The 13,244-nt window shown below is 40.3% G+C and overlaps 2 protein-coding genes across 2 annotated transcripts in view; one reads left to right on the forward strand and one right to left on the reverse strand.

Annotated features, from left to right (window-relative positions):
* Positions 1-916, forward strand: part of CD8A (CD8a molecule) — a 6,452-nt gene extending 5,536 nt beyond the window's left edge. The window contains exon 6 of the mRNA XM_026846904.1: positions 862-916. Coding sequence (XP_026702705.1) covers positions 862-916 — 55 coding nt within the window. The remainder of the gene's footprint in view (positions 1-861) is intronic.
* An 8,711-nt stretch (positions 917-9,627) lies between these two features.
* RMND5A (required for meiotic nuclear division 5 homolog A) overlaps positions 9,628-13,244 on the reverse strand; it is a 20,670-nt gene continuing 17,053 nt past the window's right edge. Inside the window, exons 7-8 of the mRNA XM_026847143.1 lie at positions 12,713-12,867; positions 9,628-11,349 (exon numbers count right to left, since the gene is read on the reverse strand). Of these exons, the coding sequence (XP_026702944.1) occupies positions 11,286-11,349; positions 12,713-12,867 (219 nt within the window). The 3' untranslated portion in view covers positions 9,628-11,285. The remainder of the gene's footprint in view (positions 11,350-12,712; positions 12,868-13,244) is intronic.

The raw sequence follows: 13,244 nt of genomic DNA on the forward strand, positions 1-13,244 counted from the left end.
GGGGGGGGGGGGGGGGGGGAACCACACTGCGGAGCTCTTCATTTTGCACCGATGGAGCAGTTGGGTTACAAGTGCCTCAGGAAGCCATCTCATCAAGGACAGCTTTCCTTTGGCAGCGCTAACGTGACAGGGCTCTGGTTTAAGCAACTGTAGCATATTTAAGCTTTTATTTAGGGGAGGAAATTCCTGCTGCTCTGAGCAGTTCCCGCTTACTGAAATGAAGCTCTTCGGAAGTTAATAGCGCAATTCACTCAATTAAAGACCGCCTCAGGATCTGGCCTGGGATTCTTGCTGGCAGCTGAAGGATTCATTTGCCACCACAAATTAATCTTCAGCGAAAACGGGTGCCAGATCTCCAACTCATTAAATCAGCATGAAGCTATCAGTTGCTGGAGACCAGTAATTTCTATCATTTTGAAAACACGCCGGTAGTCTAGAAAGCTTCCCTTTAAACTGCTCTGCAGAAAACTGGTTTGCAACAAGAAAAAGTCCTTATGAACTGGTAACAACTTCCCCAACTCCAAAAGAGCCCTGCGCTCTTCTTTCTTAATTCATTTCTGAATGGGGAGAAAGGTTTGAGGAGAGGACAGGAGTGTGCAGAAGTCAGAGGCAAATAGAAAAAAAACAACTTTTTTTTTTTTAAATTATTGTTGTAACAATTGATTAGCAGTTTAAGTCCTTCTACCAGCTGTCACTAGTTGAAATGCTGGCAGATCCTTCACCAGCACAAAGAGGATTTAGGAATACTTTGCAAGACTCCTCTGGCTGCAGACCAAGTCTAAACACACTGATCAGCAGCCATACATTAATTGCCTTCTTATTCCTTTCATATGAAAGTAAATCAAACCCTTTTCTCTCTAGACCTGTGAATGGGAAGCCCAATGTGAAACCTAGCATGCCAAGACAACGTACATAAGCATCTGCATCTTCTGGATCACCTTCTGGGAGCATAAGCTCATCCCCCACGTTATCTCTATTACTACTACTTCTCATGCACTGCACCCTGACAAATTTGAAGAGATGGAGCAGAGACACATGGACAGCAAACAGGCACTTTTTCTGTGAACTGCACGCTAAAGCACAGCTCATTACCAAACCTGAGATTTCCAAATCAATTCCCAAGGCCAAACACCACCTCTGTTCCCAGTGATGGAGCTCCACGGTTCAGGCGGATCAATCCCGATGCTGACATGTATTAGTGATAAGCTGATGAGAAATGAGGATTATTAGCCAGACCTTTGTACAAGTGGGTGTAATACTTCTTTATAAAATGCAGCCCAAATTTGAATTTGATGCAAACCAACTTAGAAACAAAATCCCTCAGTTAACACACCCTCTTTTCATGGCGCCACGTGTCTCCTAGGAGCTTTACTGTTTCACCTAATATAACACGAGGCTGCACTGAGAAGGTACATGTGGATTGAAGGGCCTTACTTAGGTTTTTACAGTCCTGGGGGCTAAGGTTCACCGTTTGCCTCTTGCTATCCTTGTTCTGCTGCTAGCCCCATTTCCACTGATTTCAGCAGGAGTTTCGTCTGAGCAAGGAAGCTGGGATTTTCTTTCTTTCTGGAAGAAATGGTTGAATAGTTAGGAAAAAAAAATTGTCACTTGCTTTAGTTAAGCAGAACTTTTAGCATACCGACATGGGACATGTTGATTGACTAAAATGAGTTCTGTTTCTTCAGCTCTGTATTTGATGTAAATATTTCCTTACTACACTTGCAAATTAAAAACTGAGAAACAAATAAAACAGTGATTCTAGTCAGACTCAATAATGCTTATTTCTTTCTCCACTTCCTAGCCTCAGAAAAGCTAAAATCCCTTGTGAAGATAGTAAATGAGGGTTTGAAGAAGTCTTGGGTAAGGGAAAAGCTAGTGATTTATATACCAGACTGAGCTTTAAGATGCCAGAGTTCAGATTCCAGTGCCTAAAGTGATCTAAAATTATTTTCCCAGGCACTTGCAAGATGGGGCCCATAACACTCCTCCATCCCAGGGAGGTGCTCTAAAGGCAGATGAGATAAACACTCTGGAGGTATTCAGGTGTTCTTGCCAAGGGGCTGATAAAAACCTGGGGAAAAAGGAACAAAAGAAACACTTTGCTAATCTCCTGCTCTACAAACAAGCTGGGAAGGAGAGAAATTCAAAGAGAAACTAAGTTCTTCCAAACTTAGTTTTTTGTCATAGGTAATAAAAAAAGAAAAAATTGGGGACTAGGTAAGTATCTAAACAGGAGTAGGCAAACACTGAATGACAACTACAGGTATCTACACACACTATGAAGAAAAAATTAACAGGAAAGCCTTAACATTGAAATGTCTATGAATTCACAGACATTAAGAAACACCAGGACACGTTCAATCTATTAAAGGTGACCTCGTTCAAACCCCGGGTGCTAAGCTGGGGAGAAGCGAGGGTCTCCCCGCACCTGCAGTGCCAGACTCTGCCCCATCACAGGCGGCTTCAGCACCAACGTGCAGCCGCATTTTGACAACAACACGAAGTAGATCTACTCACTGACCTGTTTCTAGGCAGACTAGGTCCAACCTTTAGCCCCGTTTTAATGCATTATGGTTACCTAAATCAGTCTGACCTCATCCTGCAGTTAGCTCTAACCATGCAGGTGAAAAGCTCATACCTTTTCTCTCCTATAAGCATCAATTTTATTATTAGCTTGTCCCAGAGTCTCTTGTTGACTTTAAGCTGGAGGTTTTCACTTATAAAGGTCTCAACTCATAAAGCACTTCTGCAAAACAAGAGGTCACTGCCTCACTGGTAGCATTCTCTACAGCTCTCTCCTTGCTGTTCTCAATCACTTCATCCTGGGTTTTCACCTTACACACAGCTTTGGTCTGTAACCCAGGCTGTTAGGCAGTGCTCCTGATCTGGTACTAACCCCCAAATCTAAATCCTCTTCCAAGTGATTGTCTCCACACTTCCACAGTGACCTTCTCCTCCCACTCTGGTTCTTTTACATGGTTTTGTAGAAAGAAGGTAAAATGATCTGACTGCATGCATCCACTGTTGTTTTCCCACAAAAGGCCACATATGCATGGGAAGCATTTCCCTGAAAATGTGTTTTCTCTAGCACAGTAGTTCAATGTGGCATGTGACACACATCAAGATTAAATTTATACTGCCGAACATTGAACAGAAAACCTAGCAAAAGCATTTTTCTGTATTTTACTCCCTGTAAGCTATGCTATTCTTTCAAATTAAGTTATTATTTCATGATCCACAGGTTAAAAATTTCTTGCTAGTTCTGCTGCTATGAAAGCCTACAGAGGTCAATCCTGTAGTGAAGAACAGGATATGGGCATTTAAAGTCAAAAAGCATTTTAGTAAGATGAACACATGTACAACAAATTCCTCACTAGAGACACTGTGTGGAATGTTTATCCTAATGCAGGATAAACAGAGCAGAAAAATACCCTAAGCAGTGTAAAATACATATATTTGGGCATTACTGACTCCTGACATTACTTACAGTGATGCTTCACTGTGCAGTGCTGCACTGAGACCCTGCAGCGAGACGGATGCAGACAAAGCGCTCCTGACACTGTAGATAAACGTAGCGAAGAACTGGAAGCAGTGTGTATTTGGTTTATGGTTTGTTGTGTTTCGTTTTTTTTAAAGCAGTCTTCATTTGCACAGGAAATCAACATCTACGGAAAAAAAATTACAACGCTGACAGCTGTAATTACCCTCCTGAAAAAAAGCACAAAATCCACGTCACAGTAGAAGCAACTGATTTTTGACCTGTAGTTCAGAATCACAGAACATAGTTGTTCTCTTTTAACCCTGATACCGAACTTGGGAGGCTTTGGAACGTCTCCTGCCTCTCTCTACACACTCCTCATGCTGCACCTCCAACCTGCACCCTGCACCGGAGGGCAATCCCTGCTCAGCACAATCATCAGGACCCAGCCTGCATCCAGGTATCACAAACCCAGATAAACACTGACCATCACACAACTGCCTGTGGCAATCACTATCTGCAGGTTCAAGCTCTGGTTGCACAGCCAGATGTCTTAAACGAAACCAGAACCAAAAAAACTCATCTTTGAAAAATAACTGGAGCCTTCATTCATTCATAAAGTCATGAGTCTAGCAAGCTCCCAGCAGTTTCAGCACTGCAAAAAAAGGACTTTCATGGCAATAGTACTGCCCATACAGCACATACCCTCTTTAGAGGTTATGTTTATATACAAAGCAAGCCCAGTTAACAGACACATTACAAATTCTCCTGCCTGTCAACTTCTGGACAGCATCATCACAGCTGTAAGGGTATGGCTTTTTACTGGGTATAATCAAGCTATTAGAAATACATGACTGTTCACTGAACTATTAGCAGCTGTCAGCTTCTTAGCTGCTCTCAGCCAGGTGATACTTTCAATTCTTTATCTCAGTTTGTGTCTTTGCATCTCTTTAAAACACAGACCTTGGTGGTTTCTGCTTTTAGCTCTTAGAGCTATAGATGACCCAAGGGATGCATCACCCAAATTGTATGTAATATTTCTACTGATAATTTATCGCTCTATGCTGTTGTAACAAACATCGTAAGCTAGCATAAACCTATTAAGGAATCAATTTTAAAAGCATATCCAGCTCTCTACCTGCAGACTTTCCGTGAGATACTACATGTTCACGGACTGCTGCCCATCCCAAGATACCCAGGGGTAAAAGTTGTTCACTGGCTCTTCTATTTGTGATCCACTGCAATTTAAATATATTTAGGACTACACCAAATACACTGGACTGAACTGCTGAGATTCAGCATTTGCTACACAACCAGCAAAATCACCTCTGCAGAAGGTCAGAACGCTGAGGGAACCAGAAGAGGCAGTTTGGGGCATGCGCCAGAATAAGCACTTGCTCTTGTCACTTGCCCCAAGTTTTACACTGAATACCCCAAAATGAGGAGCACCTCACAGGCAGACACATCCATGAGAAGTTTGTTTTAAACCACCAGACTGACTTCACGAAGGAACCCTCCAGCAGAAGCAGTGACACAGCACACCTCTTCAAAGCAAGACTGAGTTTCCTTTGCCAGCTCTTCCTTCCACACTGGCTCACGATCAATTCATCTTCCAGTTCAGGTCAGCTGTATCCAGCACTGCATCTCAGACTTAAACCCATAGCTCCAGAAGTCCTGTTAAGTTTTCCATTTACATGTAGATCTGATGAACAATATTCCTTACAATCAGCTTAGTAAGACCTGGATTTTCTTCACAAGACATTTATCTTTACACCCCTACTGATAAAAGGCAAAAACTGAACCACATCTTTTGTGCCAAAACCTTAACAACCAGATGCAAATATCAGTGCAGCAGTGAGATGGGAAGGAGCTGAGATCAACTCCAGCCCTGCTGTAGAGGTAAATGCCTAAAACAGCATCAAGCAAGAAGGCACGTAGATGCCTCTAGCAAATGAAGCAAGTTCAGAGCAAACTGGCTGGGTTTGTGGTTGACTAGCAGTGTCTGGGCAAGAAGCCTGAGCTGCTGCTTGCACCGATAAAGACAGAAGGACCAGGTGAGCTCCAGACTAGAGAAGCAGCTCAAAGGTACTTGTTTTCCCATGCAGGAAGCTGTTGGACAGGCCCTACAGATCCGACAGCTTTTTGCTAACAGTGTTGGGAGGATGTTCTAGGTTATGTGGTGAGGCAAGTGCACTGGGTGCAGAGGAAAAGTCTGGAAGCTGTTACAGGTTAGTACCAGACAAACAAAAGAGTCTGAGATAAAGAATAACTTTCAAAGCGGAAGGAAAAAGTTTGTTCAGAGGTTGACTTCCTTAAATGTGGAGTTGCTCAAAACTAATAGTGGAGTAGCTCAAAACTCACAGAAACTGATAGGGTAAAGAAACAACCTAGAAGTTAACACTTAATTGTGGAAAGAGCAAGAGATGATTTACAATTTAGGCATAACCTCACAGCAATAGGAGAAGATGGAATGGCCTCAAGCTGTGCCAGGGCAGGGTTCGACTGGCTATTAGGAAATATTTCCAGAAGGGGTTGTTGGGTGTTGGAATGGGCTGCCCAGGGAGGTGGTGGAGTTGGCAGTCAGTGTGAGGTTAATGGTTGGACTAGGTGATCTTCAAGGTCTTTTCCAACTGAGATGATTCTGTGATTCTGTAATAAAGAAAAAAAAGATGGTCCCTGCACACCCTATGAATCCAAGGGAGGCACCACACGCCCCCACAACACAGAGCATCCAGAATTTGTTGCAGTTGGACACCCGCTTCTACTGCATCCAGTATTTCACCTATTCTGAAATATTTTCTGAGTGATAAAGAATTTTGATGAGGTCAAAGAGCTGCAGATAAATAATACAGCCAAGATGACACCAGAAGAGACAGTAACTGGACCAGTCAGTTGAAAGTTGCTTTGTCCATCCGAGCCTGTGTTTGACAGATGACCTGTCACACTGGAAGTACCTAAGCTCAGCCCAGATTCCTCAGACTAACGCTCTGGTGCATGTTGTGCAAGTGCTTGGTAGCCACCCCACAGAAACCCTCGCTGCTGCTTCTGCAGCATTCAAGACAGAAAAGCAGAATAAGGTGAGGAAAGAATTACAGAAGACTCTGGAAGAACAGTAGACAGTGAAATATGACCTTCCTGTAACTAGGTTTCTTCCTTCTGATTCATCTGAAATCAAATCTATTTGACATGCAGGGTCAGCATGACCAATCCATCACTGGATTCCCATCCTGAGATGTGCTGAATAAATTGAATATATACAATTTTTGCCATGGGAGACCTACCACATCTGTTTGTGCTCCATGTTCTTGGAAACCTCTTGTGTGGTTTAGAAACCCTGGAGAATACTGGAATTTATTCTCAGTTCTGAGGAGGACAAAAATTGTCAGACAAAATAGCTGTTTATATTTTTAATTCTTCCCTCCACATGCAAACGTCTTATGGATGATGCTTAAGACTTGTACTGAGACGCTATTTGCATCTTCCTCACCCCCTTTGTTTCTTTAGCCAAAGTGAAAGAAAACCCACAACAATTAACTTGACACCTAATAAGGAGGAAGAAACCAACAGCAGTGTCACTGAGCCTGAAAATAAACATGAGGCAGAGGAACTGCAGGAGGAAAGAGGATATCCATTTCAAAGGCTGAATTCAGGTAAGCTTTGCTCACTCCAGTCCAGGTCACAGCATTCACCAGCTTCAGCGCTGAGTCTTTGCACCAGTCTGCACTGGACCTGTGCTGTTTGGCTACGTTCTAAATAACCCTCTAGGAAGTGAAAAATCCTTAGTTCTGAAGTGGAATAGGAACAGGACAACACTACCAGGGCTTTTGCATTTGAATTAACAGATACAGCTGTCCTGTAAAAACTACTACAAGTCAGTGTGATCTGAAAACAGCAGCTCCTGCATGTGGGCCCAGCAGGACTCAGTCAAAGCTTGTAGTAGGCTGTAAACAACTCATTTCCATATCTCCCCATAGGACTGCTAATTTAATGCAAACATGGAGTCATAAAGGAATATTAAGTCACTCTTCTCTCAAATAAATACATTTTTGTAAGCCACTCTTTCATTATATATTAGGGGTTGAATTAAATTCAGAATAATAACATAACACTACATTACAGCTTTATTCACTACAGATCATTGCTGCCATGCTTATTTTTTTAATTGTTCTTAAAGTCTTTCCCTACATTGCAGTCTCCTATTAACAAAATGAAAAGCGCAAGTTAGGATGGATTAAGGAGCATGATTCCACCCCCCCCACACACCCCCCTAGACAAATCAATCTCTGCAATGATAAGTACAAAAGGGAAAAGAACATCTTGAAGTAGGTAAACAAACCTTGCAGAGAAAAACCTAACCCAAACTTACTGTGTTAGAGAGTTGGCTGAGTAGTATTAAACAACTTCAACCTTAGATTTTAGCAGCAGCCATCCTGTAAAATTAGGAAGAAAGAATGAACACAACAGGATGGAGACAGGTCTAAGTTAACAGGGATCAGAAGCTCTAACATTACTTGCAACACACAGATTTCATTGCAGATTCTACACATGTTAAGTAACCTGACTTAGAGCTGGAAGACTGAAATCAATACAGTATTTCAGTAGAGAAACACTGACGTTTAGCAGAGAATATTGGTCGTTCAGCCATGTCTACTTGCAATGTGTAGTGCTGAAGCCACTGCAGGAAAAGACTTTCCTTAATTCAGAAATACTTCACAGAGCAGCTGATAATCGAAGAGTGCTAACGGGAGGTGAGGACATGAGCTCTGTTTTAATGACAGTCATAGCACTACAAAAATGATCAATACCTTTTCAGATCAAAAAGGCTATGTACTATTTTCATTTAAGGTGTGATTAGGTTTTATACCACAAGTCAGACTTGAAATCCCACAAGGACATACCACAATAGATTTCCTATTTAAGACAACAACTAAAATTCAAAGTCTGTTAACAGAGTTAATAGTATGTCTATTAATAGACATAGAAATAACATTACTAACAAGCCACAGCTATGGAAATCATATTTATAGCCATCTATTACTTTTGGAGCACCTATAAGTTAAACCTTTTATATAAGCATGGTCAAAAAATTTTTGGCTTCAGGCCTACCTACATTACCAGCTGGCACACTTGTTGCTGCAGAGCTGTTGTTCTGACACATTTTGCAAAGGAGGGGGGAAGCACCAGTTGCAAGCCCAATGCAGTATGTAGAATTGACACAGTGATCTTGATACAAATATAAGTGTGCTGAGTCTCTTCACTCTTATTATGCAGCAGCCTCATTAAAAGGCACTTTCTGCACAAAGGGACTAGTTAAAAGCTCCACAGTCTAGTCCAAAAGTATAAGAGAGACAGACCTCAGACACCACCATGGCTTTAAAAATCAAATACTTTTTTTACTATGGATATTCCCAAGCCGTGTTAGAGAAAGTGTATGCATATCAGGTGTTAACTATACTTCAAATACAAAACCCTCAGAGTATTATTCACTTTTCCCTGCGCAAGCACTTTCTCTAGTTCAGTTCCCAGAATCGTATCAGGCAGTAGTAGGAGACAACTTGCAGCACCTCAAAGGGCAAAACTTATAGCTGTAACCACCAAAACACAGACGTGTTTCACAAACACCCAGCACAGCATCCCATTACTGTAAGCACATAAGCATTCTGTATTAAACTGCTAGCATCATCTGTTGGTGGAGCTTTAAAACTGCAAGCAATTATTTTTAAGTAAACATACACACAGCTAGGAGAAGAACTGCAATTATCTAGCGAACACAGCTGAGTTTTTCAATTAGCTATGGCTCTGTAACATGCACCATTTAAAAGTGAAAACAGAATCACTCTATATTAAAAAGATTCCAATAGGTAAGTTGAATTTGTACCTTATTGCCATTTAATAACTGTGCCATTCTTGTACTCTAAGCAATTGCATTAGAGGCACTATCAACACTAACCAGTGTTCACATCAACGCCAAAATACCAGCAGTGTCACAGAGAAAGAGATGCAGCACTTACACTTCAGGGTGGTTTTTGTTATGATGTTAGCTTTTTGTTTGTTTGTTTTAAATACTTCATATACCATTTCATATAAACGAAAAGCATTAAACAATTCCACTCAAAAGTTAAAAGCAATTTCAGCAAGACTAGGAAACCTACATGGAAAATAATATCCTCACCCGTTTATTGTTGATTTTACCACTTGGTAACGCGGTTGTTTTGAACTCAGTGTGAATACAATTTAAGTTTTTCAGAAAAATCACACACCTGTATTTTTCACATGTATCAAACACATTTAAAAGTTTAAAATTTGTGTGCCTTGACTTGCTCCTCTTAAAGTCTCTTTAGGGATGTCCAATGTCACTGATGCGATAGAGTCCAACTCAGTCTCTCAAGTCAGGTGACATACAAATTCACAAGGTGTAGATTTCTCAAAGACGGTCTTCTCTGTAGTGCATTGTGCTAGTGCATTCAACCAGTGTGTCAGTATTCAACCATATAAGCTTGGGGGGGGGGTGTTAACTACACAATACAGAAATATAATTTTACATGTAGTTTTGCATGCCTTATGGCTGCTTGCCCTACTATAGGACAGTGCAATAAATACAAATATATGCACACTAGAAAAGATTTAACTGCCATGATCTACATCTTGTTTATGAGTACAAATTTACCTAGTCAACAATATGAGAAATTTAGCAGAAAAAGTGGCAATGGCAGTAATATTCTACTACAAAAACAAGGCTAGAAGCAAAGTGTTCTCAAGCTACAGAAAACTTGCTACCTCCTAATATATGATGTAGGGCCCAGTTCTGCCAAGTGCAGAGTCATGATCAGTAGATTGCATCAGAACATGCTTTCCCCCCATTTAACAATGAATACTTCTACAATTTATTTGGTTTTGATAACTGTTTATAAATAGCACACTATAATGACTAGTAAACTATACAGCAACATGACATTTATAGCCTAATCCTGAATACAAAGTTCAAAGAACATGACTACAAAGGCCAGAGAGCAAATGTCATTGACTAAAAGCATTTCCACCTCAGAATTTATTGAATGTTCTCTTACACAAACACTTCTCGATCATGAAACCAGAGGAACAGGATCTCCTATTCCCTCTCTGCTCCAGTAGTAATTTAGCCACACATCACCCTTATAAATTAGTGATGGATTTTAACAGGTAGCCCCTTGGGGCTATATACTTTATATACTTTATATATATGCACATTTACTTTGAATTCTATGTAAAAGTTGAAAAAATGTTTGAAAGAAAAACTCAGAATATATCACAGCTTTTTCAGCGAAAAAAATACAAATCAGTTTTATAACCACTATTCAATTTATCAAACTTTTTTTTTTCTGAAGTATTTATCTTTAATTATGTACACATTACAGGAAATAAAACTTTTTCCACAAACATTCTCTAAGGTGACAGTTATCAATAGAATGATAGAATAATAGCAGGAAGAATATTAAACAAATGAGGGTGATCAATTTCTGCTTTTAAAAAGTAAAAAGTCACCATATAATTAAGTACAAAAACCTGCATTGAATGACAACTGCTGGTGTAGTAACTTGATCAGGTATGGAGACCAAGAGTATAGTAAAGCCCTATGGTAATAATATTTCTGTAGCATTTCCACTTGGTATGTATATACTAAATGTTGGCAAAGTTTTTGTAGCGTTAGCTTATACAAACATAGGAGTCCTCAGTCTGCTGCATAAAACGGAACAAGGGTGTTTTAATTCTCCTGAAATGCACCTGAAATCCAGAGTGTCACTTACAAACTGCATAATGAAACTTTTCTTCAGAAAAATATCTGTTTGGCATCTCCAGGGCTCTGTTCCATCGGACAATAGGGGCATTTTAATCTAGGGACAAAGACAATGTGTTAGAATTGTGGCAATGTGTGACAAGCGAGCATTAAAGGTATTGAGTTTGCAGTGATAGCCCTTCCTCTTTTTTCCCCCCTGTAGCACAAGACAAATGCACTCTTAAGCCATAATGTTTTACTTGCCATTAAAAGTCACCTTTAGCTGAGAGACACCATGTCGCACTTTTTATTCTAATTACATTCTTTCTCACCTTTCACCCACACACCCCTGAATTATTAAATACCAAAGAATTACTCTTCGTGATTAATCTATTATTTCTACTCGTGGATTAATTTGTTGCATTTTAGTCATTTTAAATAGGCTGGTAGCTTTCACTTTGATTTCCTCAGCATCCAGTGCCTTTTACTCTCTGGTTCCCAAAATTCTGTGATTTTATAACTCACTCTTATCAGCTCCTGCAGGCTATGCCTAAAGAGGTCAGCCTGGCCTCCCTGCTGAGGTTTCCACTGATAAAATTCCACCTGCTCACAATATTGCTTCTAGCACAGATCCATTTTTCCCCATCTCTAAGTCTGGGGCCTTTCACACCCACCCCCGATTTAATATTGTCAGAGCTGAACTGTCACTAAAGCTGATCAATGAAAGCATCAGGAATGAGTGATCAGGAACAGGAATAAAGTAGCAGCAAGTTTACTGGCTTAAAATGGCTGAAGTCACCCATGGAGGCATACCTTTAAGCTTTTCTAACAGGGCAAAAAATGCAAACATCACCCGACATTCTCATTCATAGCGTCACATTTTCACATTGGATCTTGGAAAACAACTTCAGGCTCTAAATTAAGCTGACAGCCTCCATGGAAGCTGCATATATTCACTCCAAACACACTGGTTCTTCCTAAAGGAAATCTGTATAGCTCACACTCTCCCATTTCCTGCTTCCCAAAAGCCTGTGAGCACCCCACTGATACCTAAGGAGGGGTATTTCCACACTGGTAATTCAACTACCTGCTCAATTACTGAGCTATATTTCCCCAGAGGTTTAATTTTTAAGGGATGTTTCATGCTTTACTAAATATTGCTCTCAACAACAACAAAAAAAAAAGTGTAAAAAGCCTCCATTTTGAATTTAAGACAACACAATGGTACTTACAACTTGGGATATTACTCTACTTGCATTCCTTCGTGTAACTTTACTTTCTACAACATCAGAGGGTTTATAACACTTTTCTCCAGTGCATCAACTCAGCTTATCTGGCTTTTAAGTCATTCTCTAAGATTAACAAGTTTTCACCAATTATGAAATTATGGACTCAGTTTTTTTTGAAACACAGTATTGTAGTTTTAAGATTTGTCCATTTCTGTATGTTGCTTGAAATAATAAAAAAAAAAAGGTACTTACTTGCTGCCATTAAACATTTTATTCAAAGCATCTCTTGATATAATATGACCACAGACTAATTTCATAGGTGGATTATTATCTGTTGTTTGCTGACGAAGAATAGGACAGGCAAATATTGAATGATACCAGCATTTTTTACCAAGGTCCACCTCAATCTGTGAAAGAAATTAACATAACAGTTTATCTTGGGAAACTACATTTCCAGTTAATTTATCCCTTCAGGTCATGGTCCGTCCTTAATGGATTTCATAATTCAGCTGCAAAGGCAGCAAAATTCATTGTGTGGATGCCTGACAATTTCCCAGACAAAAATACTTCATTGTGATCTTAAAATGGTAATTTATGTTGCTTCTCCCCATTCCCAACAAAACAGAATATTCTGACAAGGGACAAGTGCATATTTTAGTGCCAATCTATGCTCTGGCAAGAAAACCGAGCTGATGACCCAACAAGACTTTCTGTATTTCCTAGCCAGTGATTTCCAAAGTAGTTTAGATGACAGATCTCATTGGGGGCGGGGGGGGGGGGGGGG

Source organism: Athene cunicularia, assembly GCF_003259725.1.
Source record: "Athene cunicularia isolate RWA chromosome 4 unlocalized genomic scaffold, athCun1 chr4_part1, whole genome shotgun sequence".
Lineage (NCBI taxonomy): Eukaryota > Metazoa > Chordata > Aves > Strigiformes > Strigidae > Athene > Athene cunicularia.